The sequence below is a fragment of the Gobio gobio genome (assembly GCF_949357685.1).
Source record: "Gobio gobio genome assembly, chromosome: 2".
Taxonomy (NCBI): domain Eukaryota; kingdom Metazoa; phylum Chordata; class Actinopteri; order Cypriniformes; family Gobionidae; genus Gobio; species Gobio gobio.
This window is the reverse complement of record NC_137098.1, coordinates 45,066,188-45,086,222: the sequence shown is the minus strand read 5'-3', so window position 1 is coordinate 45,086,222 and position 20,035 is coordinate 45,066,188. Positions and strand designations below refer to the sequence as shown.

Below are 20,035 nucleotides of genomic sequence, written 5' to 3'. Positions count from 1 at the left end.
TGGCCTTAACTACTATGTAACATTTAAATTAATAATTTGATACAATGCACTTATGTACGTACATGTTTTTACATTGTACTTACATTTTTTTAATTACCTGCATGTAATTACATCTGTAATTCATTTATGTAGTTACATTATAATTACACTGTTGACACTTCCCTTACACCTAACCCAGGGCTCGACATTAACGCTTGTCCGGGACAAGTGGATTTATTGAAGGGACAAGTAAAAGAGAATTTTACTTGCCCGACCGGACAAGCTGATTAAAATGTCAACAAATAACTAGGGAATCACCAAAATGCAACAATAATTCTGCATTCATCTTTTGTAATTGGCGATCGATGGTGGATATAATATATAATGTATAATGAACTGACGGTAACAAGGTTGCGGTGTTGAGGCTCGCGCAGCCTCTCGAGGAGAAATCACAACAAGTGAGCGCCGCTCATACAAAGAAACTCAGTTAACATACACGGTTAACAGTACAAATTGTGGAGTATATTTATAACATATGATAGCCTACAGTTAAAGGAACACTCCACTTTTTTGGAAAATAGGCTAATTTTACAAGTCCCCTAGAGTTAAATAGTTGAGTTTTACCGTTTTTGAATCCATTCAGCTGATCTTTGTATCTGGCGGTAGCACTTTTAGCATAGCTTAGTATACATCATTGATTCTGATCAGTCCATTAGCATCTCATTCAAAAAATAACCAAAGACACTTTCAATATTTTTCCTATTTAAAACTTGACTCTTCTACAGTTACATCGTGTGCTAAGACCAACTGAAAATGAAAAGTTGCGATTTTCTACACCTATATGGCTAGGAACTACTTCCTGCGTAATATTCGCGGATCTTCGCGGCAGTACCATGGCTGCAATTTTGTGTGTAAATTATTTAATTTGATTGGTAAAAGCCCTATAGTGTCTTATCAAATAAAAAAATTAAATAAAATGAAAGCTGAAGCATAGCCTATATTTAATAAGATTATGGAAAAAATGCCCTTTATAAAAGGTAAAAATATCACAAATATGCAGATTTAAATATGTCAAAGCTGATTGAACAATGATGAGAATATTGCTTCAGAATAAATTATTTTTACAACACCGGACAGGCAAATATTTTACTCGGACAAGTGAATGACAGATTTACTTGTCCGAAGGACAAGCGCGTAAACTGGCGCGTAAACTGTAGAGCCCAGCCTAACACTACACTTAAACTTACCCATAACACCACAGCTGTCCCCTAACCTTACCTGTATCCCACCTCAATATCAGCAAAAGTGTTTTGTAATACAATATGAACACAATAAGAACATTGTACTTATTTTCTGATTAAGAAAAGGCAAGGGCAGAAAAGGGCACCTAATAAAAAGTAGGACAAAAAATGACAAACTATTTCCATGTTTGTCCCACTAAATTGTTTTATTATCTAAGGAAAGCACACTCTGTTTTTCTCTCACACAATCACACATTAACGGGCACAGAATTTTTTTTTGAGAAACTTCATCAGTAAAATAGTTTTCGCAGTTAAAAAAAATACATGACAGTGGCGAGGTGGTAATATCGCTGTTTTTGAAGCAATTACACTTACACTTTACTATTAGTAGAGACTCTACTGCAAAACACTGTTAAGAGACTCAGGTAATTCAAACTCGCTCTTGCTCTCTCTCTCTAATAACTGCATAAAGATTAGTGCGCTGCAGATTTTTTATGTTGCTAGGCAACCCCCAATTATTATTTTTTTTCAACTTCAGGCGCAGCAGGCTAAAATGGGAGGCGCCCGGGGCGCATAAACAGCACGCAAAGTGCTCACCGCCAATAGAAAACTACTTAATAAAGGTGGCTCTCACTGCCTCCTGAAGCGTAGCGATGCGTTTGTGTAAAGAAAATATCCATATTTAAAACTTTACAAAGTAAAATTTGTAACTTCCGGCGGACCGTTTCTGTATTAAACTTCCGGAAAAAGTTTAATGCCTCGCGAAGTTCAAAATGCTTACGCTACGTCTGACAACATTGCACACCAGTTACGCTTGTCAGACGTAGCGTAAACATTTTGAACTGCGCAAGGCGTTACACATTTTTTTTTTTCCATAAATTGAATACAGAAGACTGTCCTCTGGAAGTTAGAAATTTTCCTTTATAAAGTTTTAAATATTGATATTTTCCTTACACAAACACCTTCAGAAGGCCTTTATTATCCCCCCGGAGCCGTGTGGAGCAGTTATGATGGATATAGATGCACTTTTATGGACTTCAAAAACAGAGCAACATTCACTGCCATTATAAAGCTTGGAAGAGCCAGGACATTTTTTTTATATAACTCTGTGTTCATCTGAAAGAAGAATGTCATATACACCTAGGATGACTCTAAATTTAAGAAAAATTAGGGTTACACTTTATTTGAAGGTGTCCGTATTACAGTGTAATTATACATTTAAATACTGAGTAATAATAATTAACTACATGTAGGGTTAGGGTTAGTAGTGTTTGGTATAGGATTTGTCGCATGTAACAATTTCACAATTTATAGTAATTACTATAGTAACATGTAACAAGGACACTAAAATAAAATGTTACTGAAATTAGTCCTACACACAAGCCTTGTAAGGACCAAAACCTGAAAAATGTCTTGCAATGAAACATCTGAATAATGTCTGGACTGGAGGAATGGCAACCATAGTATAAGTGGAATAACTGACTATGGGCCCTCGAATTATTAGAAAAACAACGCACTGCCAGGGTATTGTTACGTCTGATGTGAAACATTCTGCTTTTATAAAACTGCAGAAAAGCAAACACAATATTTACTTAGAAATAAATAAAATGTCTTAAAAGCATTATTATTATCATAATCATCATCAACAACAACATTTATATTAGGATTATTGTTGATAATAATAATTATTATAAAAATGCTTGTGTTGTTAATAATTATAGTATTATTGTAAGTAATAGCTGTTAATATAATAACAATAATAATATTTATGATGAAAATGACAAAATGCTGTTGTTATTATTACTATAATTATTATTATTAATAACAGCTGCATTTTTCATTAACAAAAAAATAATAATATCAATGCTATATATCTGAACAATCCAAATAAAAGTAATTTGTTTGTGATTGCTAATGCGACTGGTTAGGTGTCAGCATTTGTGTGTGTTATTGTAGGGGAAGTCAATGCTCTGCTGACAGGCCTCACCCCGACTACAGGGGCCCAATGCAGGACATTTGATTAGGCTTAAGTATGGGAGAGAGACGTTGTGTGTGTGAGAGAGAGAGAGAGAGAGAGAGAGAGAGAGAGAGAGAGAGAGAGAGAGAGAGAGAGAGAGAGAGAGAGAGAGAGAGAGAGAGAGAGAGAGAGAGAGAGAGAGAGAGAGAGAGAGAGAGAGAGAGAGAGAGAGACAGACACACAGTGTGTGTCAGTGTGTATGCGTGAGGGAGGATGCTGGTGCTCTATTAACTGTGCATGTTACTGGTGTCACAGGGGATGTGACTGTCTTAATTGTCTATCTGACACACTTTAGTTGACAGTCTGGCCTGCTAGGGGCCTGTGGAGGGGGGAGAAAAGGTGACACGGAAAGGAGGAGGGATGGGCAGCAAAAGGACACAGCTCTGATCACTCAAGATAAAGATCTTAACCATACCACAGAGAAAGGGTCAGTGAACAGACCGTTAAGAGCAATCAATAGATGCTTTTGCACATTCACACAGAGAATCTACAGTGACAAATTAAATGGGATAAGTAGCATCACTGGTTGAGTGGTCCTGATGATACTGTGCATTATATGCGTGTTTCAAAAAGTGTGTTGTGAAGGGAGGGCTACTATACCTGTCCATTCGTCAAAATCTTCTTAAGCTCAGCTGAAGACTTCTTTAAACTGCTGAAGCAAAAATACAAAGTAGGAAATTGTTTACTAGAAGACTCAATAGAAGGCTCTGCATAAATCTGACATGCATCACTGCTGAATACACACACACTGGCCTTCAGACTGCAGGTCTTTGTCCTGTGCCAGGGGGTTTCATTATCTCAGACCAGATCCAATTATAACTGACAAAATGTTTCTGCTGTGCTGTATGTTTAGGCTATGAAGACTTGGTGAAACATAGCAAAACCAATGTTATTCACATATGGGGCAGAAACCACGTAACCTCAGCGTCCGTTTTCAGGCCTTCTCACTTGGGTCTCTCCAGCAATTAAAAGATTTTCTAATATTAACGTGGAATCTAAAGCTCTTTCCTGATCATAACCCTTCTTTTTTCCAGTGATATTCCTCCGAACTTTACTCTTTTGTAATGTCTCTTAGCCATCTCGCTTTCTACAATCTCCCTCAACACTACTTGCTTTTTACTTATTTCGTATTTCGTTAGCACGAGGACACCAGAATAGAATACAATTATCCATAAAATTTAATTGATAATGTACACTAATGTTCAAAAGTTTGAGGTCAGTAAGATTTGTTTTTATGATGCTTTTGAGAAGTCTCTTATGCTCACCAAGACTGCATTTATTTGATCAAAAATTCAGTAAAACAGTAATATTGTGAAATATTATTAAAATTTTAAAGAACCTCTCTAATTTAATCTAAATATTATTTCCATAAATGTAATTTATTCATGTGATGCAATGCTGAATTTTCAGCATCACTACTCCAGTCTTCAGTGTCATGATCCTTCAGAAATCATTCTAATATGATGATTTGGTGCTCAAGAAACATTTCTTATTATTATCAATGTTAAAGGGGCTATATGCGTTTTTCTGAAATTTAAACTCGCGACTGACACCTGTGGGCAAAAAACAGAACTGCTCTCATTTTCTGCTCGCTCTCGCAGCGGTGGTGACGTCACATCCGCAGACAGCGCGGGAAAAGACGACCCGCCAGAAAATAGGAAAAATAGGATACAGACTTATAGGTGCACCCACTGTGAGCGGACAAGGTGTCAGTATGCTCATCAGGAGATGTTTGAGTCATAAATGGTCAAATAAAAAGGCTATTGTTACGTTTATTTTGGGGGAAAAGTTGCATATAGCCCCTTTAAAAACAGTTTTGCTACTAAATAGTTTTTGTAGAAACTGTGTTTTTTTTTCAGGATTTTTGATGAATAGAATGTAAAAGAATAGCATTTACTTGAAATAAAACTATTTTGTAACATAAATGTCTTAGTTATCACTTTTGATCAATTGAATGTGTCCATGCTTAATAAATGTATTTATTACAACAACAAAAAACAAAGACAAAACTTGCTGACCACAAACTTTTTAACGGTAGGGTGTAACCAGACGTGGTCACCTAAAAAGCTAGTCCGAATTTAAAAAACACTATTTAGTCAACAAGCCACAAGAGGCTGCAAATTACAGTAATTTTACCACAGGTAAGAGGCGTTCTTAGGCATTTGATAGAGGATTCTTCTGATTAGAAATATAGTTGATAACCATAATATTTTTAACAAGCAAAGTAGAAAACTTGAGGGACTAATATAGAATTGTATTACCTATCGTTGGACCGGGAATCCGCTGCAGAGGAGCCCCTGCCACTCGAGGATTCGGGCCGCGTGTTCACCTGCGGGCAAACAAAGACAATCAGAACCCTGTGCTAATTAACCTGTGATTCAACAGCAAACTGCCTGGTTTGGCCGCAAGGTTAATTGGCTTTTGTGGGGGGAGACAGAGAGAAATAAAGAGAGAGGCTTGAGGAAAGGGGTCACTTCATCTATCAGGAAAAATTAAATATAACTCTGGGAACATCCTTGGGTTAAAAAAAAAAAAAAGAATGAATCAACATCACGTCCTTTATTTGTCACTAAAGAGGATTCATAAAGCTGCTTGTTGTCAGAGCCACGCTAACGGATCGCAGTGGGAGAATGAATGAAAAAACCTCAAAGACAGTCACTATACAAATACGTAGATTAATTGAGGTCTGTAGGTCGTATAGTGTAGTGCAGTAAAGCAGTGATTCTCTTCTTAATTAGTATCTATGAAGACCTCATTTAGATCAGTTTATCAGGGTTTTTTTTTTTTACCCTTTTCAAGCCAATTAATTCCGAATTAAACCAAAATAAAAACAATCATACTATTTAGGTAAACAGAAACTACACTAGCCTTCAACACTTTAGAGTTAGTATGATTTTTTTGCTAAAGAGATTAATACTTATTATTCTGCAATGACGCATTAAATTAATCAAAAGTGACAGTAAAGACATTTATAATGTTAAAAAAGCATTTAAAAACAATGCTGTTCTTTTGAACTTCTGAAAAAAAATCTTATTTTCCACAAAAACATTAAGTAACACATTTTTTTTTTTAAACTTTGATAAAAAAAATGCTACCTGAGCACCGAATCAGCATATTAGAAAGATTTCTGAAGGATCATGTGTCACTGAAAACTTGAAAAATTCCGCTTTTCCATCACAGGAATATTTTATATTTATAATATTCAAAAACAGCCATTTTAAATTGCAATAATAGTTCCATACTGTTTTGATCAAATAAATGCAGTCTTAGTGAGCATAAAAGGCTTCTTTCAAAACATTTAAAAAATATATATTTCCGACCCCCCATTTTTGAATGGTTTATCAAATAAGCAGATTAAAAAAATACAACGAAAAGGGGGGTAGGAAATGAGAGACAGATAGAAAGAGAGAGTCTTGACTTCAATTGACATTTCAATAAGTGTATGCAGCATAACCGATCCATGGCCAATTCTGCTGAAACAATCATTGAGACACATACCTTCAGGCCGTGTATGTTGCGGATCCCTGGGGTCTTACCGGCTGAAAAGAAAATTGACTAGATTGTAGATCACGTGAGGCCAGAGAAAAAGAACATGAGCAGAATATTTTAAATGTTTAAAATGTCAGAATTAGTCTATATGCAACATTACAAGACAGACATATTGAAATACAGCTTAGGGAGCTTATAAGTATATCATAAAGAATAATGCGTATGTGAATGTGTATGTATTCAGAAAGAATTGTATGTTTATTCCTCTCACAGTGAGTAACATGGGATTTGCTAACAGAAATTGCACAGGGCAGTGCTGAATATGGGATTTTAAACTGTGATCTAGGTTCTAGGTGGGCCTCGGGCACATTTACTGTTGCGGTGTTAAACTTTAATTTGGGCCAACACACTAACACACACTTAACACACCTCGTGGAAATATCTGTAAAGGCTCGGGTAACAGTCCATTGATGCGATGCTCCATCACTGTGTTGCAGTACTGCGGAGAATAAAGTGGAACACAACTTAAAAACAGTCCGTTCCTTTTATCAGTAGGCTATAGTACACACAGAATCAATATTATGCTCGCTGAAAGTATTTCAGAAAAAAAGTCCTACGGAGTATATAAAAGCAATCTTATGAAAAAAAAAAAAAAAAACATTCTCTTTCTCTCAGAGCCACTTGCAGTGTTAGGAGGAAAAGAAAAGACGCTAAATGAATCGGGCACCCTGCTCAGGTAATCTTTTTGAAACACCAGTCACCCTCTGTATCAATTCATCCGTTGTAATGGCTGCCAGGCGCAGCCCAATCACTGGGTTATCTCATTTCAGCCTGACGTAAAAGCAATCTGCCAGTAACGGCTGCCTATTAATTAATTACACTGCATAATAGGCTGAAATGTAGTCTGGCATTTATAAACCTTTTATTATATTATTAATGTCATGGTAAGCTTTTTGTGTAATTATTATTTTTTTCTTTAATTAATCCATGCTATTAATACAGAAATGTAACTTAAAGCAATCTAGACTTCAAGTTTTGTTGGCACTGTACTTGTAGTTACATTTGAGACTTTGTGTCATATATTAATCACATTTAGAATTTTTTTTTAAATAATATTCAATATTTAATGCAGTTGCAATTTTAAAACTACACTGACTTACATAAGAGACTTCATATGATATTCTCTATGTTTTTTATTATTATTACTTTTTACTTATTATTTTATTCATTCCTAATATTGTGTAAATATTTGAAATTATTCTAAAGTTGATCTTGCAGTTGATGTGTCATCTAGCACTTTTGCCGATTCGGTTTCAAAAGAACTCTGCTATATTTCAAACATGTGCACAGATTTGTGTCTCCTGCCAAAAGAACATTCAATGGATGTTTCGGTTAACAGAACCATCTGGTCGCTCGTCCTCTCCTCTCAGTCCAGCACGAGACCTTTGTGTCCAAACACAGAGCCCCCATCACACACAATAAAGCCATTAAAAACCACAGATCCAGATGGACAAGAGAGGAGGGGAGAGTGTCAGTGTTTGAACGAAAGACCGAGAGAAAGAGAGACAAAGGCAGAACAAGACAAAGGTCAAAAGGAAGCCTAACCAAGGGGCCGGCGGTACAGCACCGTCCCTCCGCCGTGTGCGAATACATGATGAATACGCCGGGCCGCGCGCGAGGACATGCAGAGGAAGCAGTGTTAGAGCAGCTGTTATTAAATACCCTATTTATCACTGTCACCTCTCTGCACTGCCTGCAGGCGCTGAAACCATGTAGCTCTACCAAAACACACACCTTTAATTTTCCACTCGGTTGCTTTATCGATTAGGCCTGCAATTACCTAACTAATCTGTAACAGTGTATTAAAAGAAACCTCCCTTTGTTGGACAATAACTAAAGGCAGTTTGATCACAGAAAGGCAGCTTGAGAGCTGGAGGGAACAGAGGAGTCGGACCTCCGCTCTGTTGGACCCCGATCATTAACACACCCCAAGTAAAGCGCTCTGTAATTAGCCGGCCCAGCCTGGGAGATCAGTGCCTGTGTGCGTGTGTGTGTGTGTGTGCGTGAGAGAGAGAGAGAGAGAGAGAGAGAGAGAGAGTGAGTAGGCGAGGCTACATCTGACATGGGTCAGTCTTTAACTTTGAACTAACATCCTGGAAAGGCTAACGGTAAGAAGGGGTTCACCGGGGACCCAGAACATCTCAGAGACCTCAGACTGATGATCGCTGTTAGAGTAAAAAAAAGTGCAGTCAAGACAGTTTGAAGGTCGGTTTCCACCAGAGAGATCGGTGAATTAGCTTACGCACCTGTAAAGCAAGAAGTCATCTCTTAATTCCTATTAAGTCTACATAACAGTAGATCCCTTCACATGGAATTAATTGAAGCAAATTTATAAAAGGTCCCCACAGAGACCCCAAGAGCCACCGAGCCAAAGGGCACACACTTGAAATATGGCCACAATGATCAGTTAAACATAGGCACAAGCCTCAGAACATGTTACACGCATATTAAATTCCACCCTTCTCAGCAGCTTGCGCTCTCCCCAGAGAAGCAAACGGCATCATGGGAGGAAAAACTCATTTTCAGAAAAAGTGGACTCAGTTGTGCTGTTAACCAAAATGCAACGGCGAGGCAATCTGCAACGGCAACGTGCGGTAATATTCACTGTCAGAGTAATATGGCCTCAAAGAACTATTTTGTGATGTGCGATGGCACGTTCCTTAAGAGGAAAATCTCTCCGTGCATAAGCATTAATGCAGATTGTTGCAATAACAGATGAGAATACTTGCATTGCCACAAATATCTCCAATGTCAGAATGTGCGTTTCAAAACCAGCTACTCAGCGACTGCAGAATTAATCAAGACAGGGGAAAAAAAAGTTGAATTACACTCAGGCAGTGCAGGACACCCGCGAGACATCATTGTCAGTGTGTCACCTTCTGGCCTAATCTGGCTAATGACTGCAACGGCCTTGAGAGGTACAACATTGATAAAGCATCTAAAAATAAATAAATATCAAATATAAGTGATTTCATTTCCTGCAGAAGCGGTGGTTTTGAAGCCCATGGCTACTCGAGAGTCATTGAGAGCTGATGGGGGGTAAAAGACAACACCAGCTGAAAGTGGATTTTGAAAAATTCCTCTACCCAGGAGGGCTGTGCTTCTAATGAGGCGAAACTTTAAGTATTGAATAATAAATAATAAAAGTTGATAGTTCATTTAACTTCCACTGTACTTCACACGGGGAAAAAAATATTACGAGTCATTACGCTTGGTGTCCACAATGTGAGCAGTAAGTATTGAAAGCACTTTTACGGCTGTCTCAAAAGAAGAACGTTAAAAACAACACACAAAAAGCAGAGAGAGAGAAGAACAGAGGAAACAACATTCTGTGACTTTAAAAGGAAGACCATTTAAACAAGAAATCAGGTAAAAGTTTACAATAGCTTTTTATTAAACACATGAGACACAAATATGTTGAACGTTTTCAATTTGTGCCTGGTCACAGGGGGAGGCCACTGCCTGAGTCAACACAAAAATAATGAATACTAAGAAAATAAACAGGAATTTGATATTACTCTTATCCCTTTGCTAATCTTGCTTGGTTAACACCTGTAAAATTTAAAACAGGGGGTGCGAGCCAGAGACGCATGTTTCCATGGAAACATCGAGAGGTGAAGCCAGAAAAAAGGAAATAGATGAAGAAATTGAAAAGAAAAAAGAAAATATGTAGCTACTTGTCATCCTTGCCAATCAGCAAAGTAATGAGAACACTTTCCCCAAGGGTGAATAGATCTGGAATAATAGATTTGTAATAGCTTTTTCCTTCCAACAAAACACTTTGAGCATTCAAAAGTCTAATACAACAGACTGTAATAGAGCGCAACGGTGACCACCCACTTTTCACCAGCCTTGCTTTCCGGAAGTATTTTCTCCATAGGCATTTCATTAAAGCCATTTTATTGAAGACAAGAGTCTCATGAACCAACCAGCTCCAAGATGAATCACAACATTACAAACAAGGGCTGTCGCAATACATCGGTACTGACGATAGCCGCATATTTAAAAAATGAAAAGCTGATATTGTGTTAATGTTATACACACACACACACACACACACACACACACACACAATATCATCGTTAAAATCCATAGTAGGTGGCAGTTGATATCACCCATCATAAAATGGAAAACGTAGTACATTATTTTTGAACACTTTTGTACAGTTTATGGTTACAAAACCTTCACCTCCCTACACTCATATTTTGAGTGTTTCAATCGGCAAAAAAGAGAACATGTCAAAAAGTTAAGGTTAAAGTTTTGGAATTACAATTTAATGTTTTTGAAATAAATTTCTGGTAACACTTTACAATAAGGTTGTATTAGTTAACATTATTTAATGCATTAGTTAACATGAACTAACCATGAACAACACCTCTGTTCAGCATTAGTTAATCTTTGTTAACGTTAGTTCATAAAAATACAGCTGTTCATGGTATGTTCATGTTAGTTCACAGTGCATTAACTAATGTTAACAAGATTTTAATAATGCATTAGTAAATGTTGAAATTAACAAAGATAAATAAATGCTTTAAAAGTGCAGTTCATTATTCATTAATGTAGTTAACTAATAAACCGTATTGTAAAGTGTTCCCAAATTTCTTATGCTCACCAAGGTTGCATTTATTTAAAGGTCATGTTCTTCGTGATCCCATTTTTCAAACTTTAGTTAGTGTGTAATGTTGCTGTATGAGCATAAATAATACCTGTAAAATTATAAAGCTCAAAGTTCAATGCCAAGCGAGATATTTTATTTAACAGAAGTTCCCTTTCAAAGCCTACAGCGAACGGCCGGTTTGGACTACATCCCTGTACTTCCTGCTTTAATGACGTCAGTAGAACAGTTTGTCAACTAACCTCCGCCCACAAGAATACGCAAAAAAGGGGGCGTGGTCTTGTTGCTCCCACGTGGAGAAGAGGAAGTGTTGCGTTCGTAGAGTGTGTTTGTCGCCATGTCGTCGAGACGCTGTTATTTTCATCCCGGAGTCAAATCACCTTTGTTTGGCCTTCAGGGACGCTGTACTTTGAGCACATGCATCTCCCCGTTATGGTAAGAGGCGTGACCTTTCCGGGCAACGTGCGCTAAGCTGCTGTCGAATCTAGGGCTGTGCAATTAATTGAATTTCGATTTCGATTGCTCCCAACGATCACCAAAATAGTACAATCAAGAAAAAACGATTATTTTGCCATGTTCAGTTTTGCAAGAACACTCTTATTTTGTCTTGCGTTCTGAATGAAACGCGCACGCGCACATCCGCCGATTCCGCCCCTCCCGAAGCCACAAAATAGGCTTGTTTGAGATGCGCCTCGCCTCGCCTGAAATTCAGCCGAGACTAGGCGGCTGCAGTGAGGGGAGGAGTGAAAAAAGTGCAGGCAAGACGGACAGTTCTCTCTTCTCGTAGTGGATCCGACACCTGCGAGATCAAAGGCGGATATCGCGGGATTCACACTCGTGCGCTTTGTTGCTGATAAACTGGATGTAATTTAAGTTCTGTTACTTTTATATGAAAATAAATATTATGAACAAGACACCCAAAGTTTTTGTTATTTATTTCCATTCGAAAGACGTGTTTATCAATCATTTTTACTTTAATTAGGCCTACATACATGTTTTTATATATATATTTTTAAAAATATGACAACAATCACATAACCCACAGAGAGATCGCCTTTGTTAGAGAGTTTGGGAATATTCACACATAAAAACATGATTTCAGAGTTTTAAAATCACATTTTTTTTAAAAAAGAACCATACATCACGGTTGTTTAAACCAATAAGCATTAAGCTGTGTCGTCAGCAAGTCGTTTCCCATCATGCTTTTGCTCCGCGCAGTCGGTGGAGAGCAAATGCGCTCGACTGCAGAATCCGACACATCCGCCTTTCGCTCGCGAGAGTTTTTTGACATACGTCAGCATGACATCAGAGCAAGGCGGACCGCCCTCGGACACTTTTCTAACCGGAATGCATCTCGCGCTGATCACCGGTGATCGGTTCTGCGCAGATTTCGATCATCTCAAACAAGCCTAATCTCTCTCAGGTCGTGAGTCTCGTGACTCGTGTGCATATCATCCGCTGGAATTTAAAAACTCGGCGCGAGTAAAGATGGCAGAAGGAGGACAGTTACAGCAGCATTTGGTGAGCAAAAAAGGCAAAACCAACTCTGTTGTCGGGGAACAGTTTGGCTTCGAGGAATCAGACGACGAGCAGAAACAAGATTTGCTACATGGTAGTGGCGGCAACGCAAGGGAACACCACAAATTTGTTTAACCACTTGAAAATTAAACACAGAGTGACCTATGACATAAAGAAACAAAAACTGACGAGAGCAGGGGTGCCGTGTAAACGTCCTTTTTTTCCTTCATATTTTTCAAATAATTCTCTCTTTGTAAACGTTGTTCAATGCATGCGAGTGCTGCCGTATGTTCGAATATGTCCAGTCATTTCCGCCGTCATCACCCGGTTTTAGTGCCAGAAGAGGCGAATGAGAAGTCGCGCGCGCTGTGAGAAAATGTGTCTCTGTGTACTCATCCGAAAACGCGCACACGTCTCACAGCGCGCAAATATTGAGTTCTCTTTCAAGTCTTGCTCTTGAACGGACAAACTCACACAAAACGTATGTCAACATCCATCTTGATGAGTATCCTAGCAGACATAGTCTGTATATGCCTTGAGTAAACTTTATACAGTCGAGAAAAGGCGACGCATATCCGAGCTTTAGGTCTTAAAGGGGCAGTAGCCTTTACTGCTGTCTGTTTAATGTCAAACAACAAAAGACAAGGACATCACTCACTGCTCTTGATTGAATAGCTTTTGTAAGTTTAATAGGATTAATCTTTAATTTATGCTCTCAAAAATGCAATGTTATTTTACATTTGATACATTTCTGTACCTGAAAACTAATGTTAGACGTACCTGAAAAACCTGAAAACCATATCTAGCCGAACCATATTGTTGATCTTATTTATTTGTGGTTATCATTTTTACTTGAATACTTTTATACTTTGATTTGAATATATGTTATATTATTTATTTTAATAGTTCAAAAAGTACAACAAATGTTACTATTTCAATTGAATTGTTGAAAGGTGTCTTTTTTAACAAATGCAACACATTCCCAAAGTCATGTGAAATAATCGTGTTACATAAGCGTGATTTCAATATTGACCAAAATAATCGTGATTATGATTTTTTCCCTAATCGAGCAGCCCTAGTCGAATCACAACATGGGAACCACTGGCACAATCAGAACTCGTTAGTATTTCTGAAGGAGGGACTTCATAGAATAAGGAAATCCTCAAGCTGTTTTTTAGGACAGTGAAAACAGCGGTATACAGATAAGTAAATTGTGTGAAAAATACTGTGTTTTTTTACACGCAAAACATGAACACGTTATATTGCGCACTGTAAACACAATCAAAGCTTCAAAAAAACAGGAAAAACGGGACCTTTAAAGGGATAGTTCACCCAAAAATGAAAATTCTGTCATCATTTACTGACCTTCAAGTTGTTCCAAACCTGTATGAGTTTCTTTGTTCTGCTAAACACAAAAGAAGATATTTAGAAGAATGTTTGTAACCAAGCAGAGAGAGCAACCATTGACTCCCATAGTATTTTTCCCCTACTATGGTAGTCAATGGTTGCTCTATCTGCTTGGTTACAAACATTCTTCTAAATATCTTCTTTTGTGTTTAGCAGAACAAAGAAACTCATACAGGTTTGGAACAACTTGAAGGTCAGTAAATGATGACAGAATTTTCAATTTTGGGTGAACTATCCCTTTAATGACAAATACAGTAAAACAGTAATATTGTGAAATATTGTTACAATTTAAAACAATTGTTTTCCATTATAATAAATTTAGAATTGTAATTTATTCCTGTGATGGAAAGCAGAATTTTCAGCATCATTACTCCAGTCTTAAGCGTCACATTATTTGATTTTTATCAATGTGGAATGCTTAGCATTTCTGTGGAAACAATCATACCATTCAAACATTTGTGGTATGATTACAAAAAAGAAGAAATTAATACTTGTATTCGTCAAGGATGCATTAGATTGATCACATTTGACAGTGAAGACATTTATAATGTTACAAAAGATTTCTATTTAATAAATGCTGTTCACTGAATGCTTTCTATTCATCAAAGAATCCTGAAAAAAGTATTTTTCTGTATTTTTGATTAAATAAATGCAGCCTTGGTGAGCATAACAGTTTAGCATAAAAATTGTAATACTTCCAAACTTTTGACAGGTACTGGAAGTACAGTGCATTCAACAATATACTGACTATCCAGCTGACAAAACGTCTTTCAAAAACTTTCAGTAGACAAAAACTCCCATTAAACAGTTTTGAAAGTTGGGAGTTGTGAAAATGAGATGATCTAGGACCTTTCTACAGTGTGCACCATTGTAAAGACTGTACGTCTATCCCTCTCAACCTCGTTTTCATCTGCATTAAATTCAATATTCATTATGTTTAAAATTATAGGCAATGTAGTTCTTCAATGGCAATCTGGCTATTAAACATGTTTTAGGATATGTTTACATAACAACGATGTACTAAAAACAGACGACAACATTATCAAAACGATCTCTGTTCACACGGATCTGCAAAAATTACTAAAAAGTAGGGGTGTGACGAGATCTTGTGGAGTGTGACGAGATTTTTTGTCGAGGTGAAAAGCTGTCTCGCGTCATATTGTCATTACGGAGTGTGGGGGTGAAGTTAGGATAAAATATGCCACGGTAACTATTCACAGAGTACGCACGATCATGAAATTGAAAGTGAAAGTAAAAGCGAGCGTGTGTTCAAGCGCGATTTCAATAAGTTACCGCTGTTTGAAAGAGGCTCCCTGAGGCATGCAAATATCTCCCAATATGAAAGCTATCAGTGTAGTTAACCATCTCTTAGCTCTGTATCATGCTTGAAGAAAAATTCGATCTCTATTTGCACTTTGAATATTGAGATATTATGAATATTGAGTACTTTGATTATGGTTGCACTTATTGTTTGCACTTAATATCTATGATCAATTTGTGGAAAGGAGTTCAAAAGTTGTACAAGCGCATAAATCATGTGCAGTTCTAAGGTACAATGAGACAGTCATACAGTAAAGAAGCCAGTCAGTTGAGTTTGTGGCAAAACCTTTTTCAACGCTTGAGTATTGTTGTCTTTTACTGCATATGATAACTCATACTTAGAAAGTAGAATTGAAATGACATTCATTACAAGTTGATTAGTTAAAACATTTCAAAATGAACCTGCAGACTATTTTTCTAGTCATGCATTTTATGTAAAAAAATCTTGTCTCATTCTCATGAACCCAATCTCGTGTCTCGTCTCGTGAGCTAAGGGTCTCGTCACACCCCTAGTAAAAAGGCTGTATTATGCAAGCCAGCCAGTATTTGGCAATGTCACTTTGTCAAGTAACACCCCTCAAACACGCAATCCGCATGCGTGATCATGTAATACATGATGTCATAGTGCGTCTCAATCAGCTCCCTAGTTTCCTAGGTGGGAAAGCACAGAGAAAACTTTTCTTCCCCCCACTTTACGTCAGGGAATAATCACCCTAATCCCAAAGCAAAACATCCCCTTCTCATAGATAATTGGCGCCCAATCTCCTTGCTAAATAATGACTACAAAATAATAGCATTAGTTCTGGCTAAAAGACTAAAATGCATTTTAAATTCCATTATTGATGAAACGCAGTCAGGATTTCGACCTAACAGACATATTTTGAATAACGTGTTTAATATTAGATGTGTTAGATTATTCACATTAACTTCAAACTGAAAGCTTTATTTTATTTTAAGAATATTATAAAGCGCTTGATACGCTAGAACATGAATTTCTGTTTCAAACACTGCAAAAAATTGGCTTTGGAGTCCCCTTTTGTAATATGGTCAAAATGCTGTATGTGAATAGTAATAGCTCAATTAAGTTAATATTTGTAATAGTAAGTAATAGTACCTCTCCCAAATTCTCCTTAAAAAGGGGTGTTAGACAGGGGTGTCCAGTCTCTCCCTATCTTTTCTTAATTGTGAATCATATATCAAAGCAAGTCATCTAAAATGCATAAATATTTGAAATACGGAGATAATAATTAGTCGGTTAGCAGATGATACTGCTCTGTTCTTAGAAGACTCTTTCCAAATACCAGCAGCCCTATTCTTCAGCGTTTCCCTAAAGCTACAGGCTTATATCTTAATCTTAAATGTGAATTACATTACCAGTATGACTTTTTCAATTAATGGTATTGCAGTTAAAAAGTGTGTTACATATTTGGTATACAGATAACTAAAGATAATCTTAGGTGCTCTAAACAAACAAACAAACAAAAAAAAGTGTAATTGCTGGCTACAAAGAGGTTTGTTTGTTAAAGCAGAGGGTCTGTCTCGCCTTACTTATGCCGCTCACTCAGTCACTGTACGTTAATAAACCCACATGTAAAGTAATGGACGGAATTTTGTCTAAATTTTTATGGAAAAACAAACCCCATTATTTGAAGAAGTCATTGATATTAAATTCTCAGAATAAAGGTGGATTAAACTTTATTGATTTCAATTCATTAAATATTACAATTAAAATAAATTGGCTTAACCGATTCTTAAGAAATCTCCCACCTCTATTTGGAATATTTTCCCTCAATTTGTCTTCTCGCAGCTTGGTGCACCAAAGTTTGTCTTAATGTGTAAGTATGATGTCCAAAAACTCCCTGTAAAACTTTCTAACTTTCACCAACAAGTTCTTCTGGCATGGACTCTTATTTACAAGCATAACTTTTCTCCCCACTGGTGTTACATTTGGAACAATAGTAATATTTTGTTTAAGAATAAATCTTTGTTCTATAATTAATGGTTCAGTAACGGAATATTTCATGTTAGGCAGCTCTTTAACAAGGAAGGTCTGCTCTTAAGGTATACAGAATTTCTTTCAGAATAAAGAATATTTACAGGGTTTTTCAATGAACATTGAATTTTTTTTTTTTAAAGCAGATTCAAATGCTAATTCTATTTCTATGTATATTTTACATTCATAAATGTAAATTCTCGAATTGTAAATTATTGTAGTATTCTCACAGGAGATCAAATGTACAGTTTGCACAGCCTACACATTTTTCACTGTTCTCAATGTGTAATTGTTATTAATTTGTGTAATGCCCTCTTCTTTCCTTTTCTTTTATTTGCTATTTGGCTCTCCTTTAAACTATGGTATTGGTTATTCATGTTTGTTTGAGTTTTCCCCCTCTATTAATGTTATTCGTAATTATTGTTATGTTCTAATTTTGTTGTGCCATAATGCAAACTGAATGTTCAAATAAAGCATAAAAAAGGTTGTGAATCAGTACATCATGTACATGAATGTGGCCAACTCCCTGATCAGTGATCAGTGCCCTGACTAATGAACTAGGGAGCTGATTGAGACGCACCCAGAGTTGTTATTTACATGGAGACAACGGTATAGGCATCACTTTCAAAGCCACTTGCACTTTGAAACCCGTTTTCAAAAGCTTACATTTTCAGGCCCACAAAACCAAATTTGTGTAAATGAATGGCCAAACGCATAAGAAGTTTACAGATGAAAACGGTGTGTAGTGTAAACAGCCCCTTAGAAATGATGCTGAAATCCAACTGTTTAACAGCCGAATCAAAGGACTCAAAGAGCTCAGCTGCATTTATACATGAGGCATACTCACATACGACAGCATGGCTTTGAGCTCCTCATCACTGCGAACTGTGATTCGGTCGCCAACTTCATCCTCATCTGAAATATAAGAGAATCATTTGAATCATCATCTGAAACAGATAATCACTTGCCAATTTAAACAACCAATTTTATCATGAATTCTGCCAATTTTAAAGTTTAAATAAATGTGCTTTGTTCAATAAAGACAACAGCATTGTAAAGAGAACATGATAGTTGTTCAGTATTATTTTTTGGTTGTTTCATATATACCATTTTATTGGCTATACTAATTATAACTTAAAACCAAAGTCAATAATTAAAATATAATAACAATGCTCACATTCAAAAGCTGTGACTGTGGTTTCAGGCATGACATCCCTGATGGCGGCCTGTCAAACGAGAGAATCCATTGAGCAGACAAACATTTGACTGACAGCTGTCAATCAGCACCATTATTCTGAAAACCACTCATCAAGGAATGATATACTCCATTCATGGTTTCTCCCTCTAAAATGAACCAAGACATCACACGAGAACACACTGTAAATACAGGAAAAACAGCAACTCACCAGCAAATCGTTAAAGTTGAGATGTGTACAATCCACTAATGAGTCCATGTCCCCCACCGGTGTCTTTATCCGGATGACGATTCCCTCAGATTCCATGCTGCACAGGTTATTTAAAACAAGTAAAAGCATAACAAAAGCCCACCGAGAAACATAATCTTGGCTTTCAGTGGAGATTCCCAGACACACAGCAGCTGTACAGCAGGCTAGGCGGCTAGCTTCTTAGCTCACTAACAGTGAAGAAAACATTCACCGCACAACTGACGCAGCGGCCACTCTGACTAATAAACGAGAGATATGTCATTCCAGATGTACGGACTATAGTTATTCCGAATGCTAGTTAGGATTTCAAAAAGTATTTGCCAGTAGTTAACAAACTGTCAACAATGAAAGTAGTTTGGGGGAAGTGTATCGACATTTTACCCGGAAGCTGAACGTCAGCTGAAAACATATAAAAGCCTCATATACTAATAAGCTGACTGCTAGACTTGTCTTTATCTATTCCTTTTGCTTGTATATAATTATTATTTCAAAACATGTTGTCATTTTGCAGGCTAACCCGGAATGCTGCAGTTTTTTGTTTTTTTTTCTACCATAGACTGGTTGCCACATAAGGCTTTAGATACATTATATGTTTTTAATTGAGCTGTTTTAATCATAAAAAAAATTAAGTCATAAATTAAAAAAAATACATTTATTTATATATATATATATATTTAAATGTAGGACTTTAATTTATTTTTGATTTATGATTAAAACAGCTCAGTTAAAAACATATAATGTGGCCTTATGATTGTAATGATGACCATTCTACTATAGATCCCATATTACACTGCTATTTAACAGCATAACATATAAGCTATATATAAACTAATTAGTGTTAAAGGTATCATTTTTAACATTTTCTCAGATTTAACTGTGTATGAAAGTTATTTTTGTTTTACCTTTAACCCAAATTATTTTACATATAGCTATTATATGTTATGCTGTTAA

General features: G+C 36.7%; 1 protein-coding gene across 2 annotated transcripts in view; it reads right to left on the bottom strand.

The window, feature by feature from the left end:
* map2k5 (mitogen-activated protein kinase kinase 5) overlaps nucleotides 1-19,481 on the bottom strand; it is a 70,873-nt gene extending 51,392 nt beyond the window's left edge. The window contains exons 1-7 of one of the 2 annotated variants that reach the window (XM_079845530.1): nucleotides 19,046-19,481; nucleotides 18,817-18,865; nucleotides 18,487-18,554; nucleotides 7,156-7,225; nucleotides 6,736-6,776; nucleotides 5,499-5,566; nucleotides 3,838-3,889 (exon numbers count right to left, since the gene is read on the bottom strand). In XM_079845530.1, coding sequence (XP_079701656.1) covers nucleotides 3,838-3,889; nucleotides 5,499-5,566; nucleotides 6,736-6,776; nucleotides 7,156-7,225; nucleotides 18,487-18,554; nucleotides 18,817-18,865; nucleotides 19,046-19,174 — 477 coding nt within the window. In that variant the 5' untranslated portion in view covers nucleotides 19,175-19,481. The remainder of the gene's footprint in view (nucleotides 1-3,837; nucleotides 3,890-5,498; nucleotides 5,567-6,735; nucleotides 6,777-7,155; nucleotides 7,226-18,486; nucleotides 18,555-18,816; nucleotides 18,866-19,045) is intronic. The other variant, XM_079845531.1, reaches the window with a different exon arrangement.
* Between the last annotated feature and the right edge of the window lie 554 nt (nucleotides 19,482-20,035).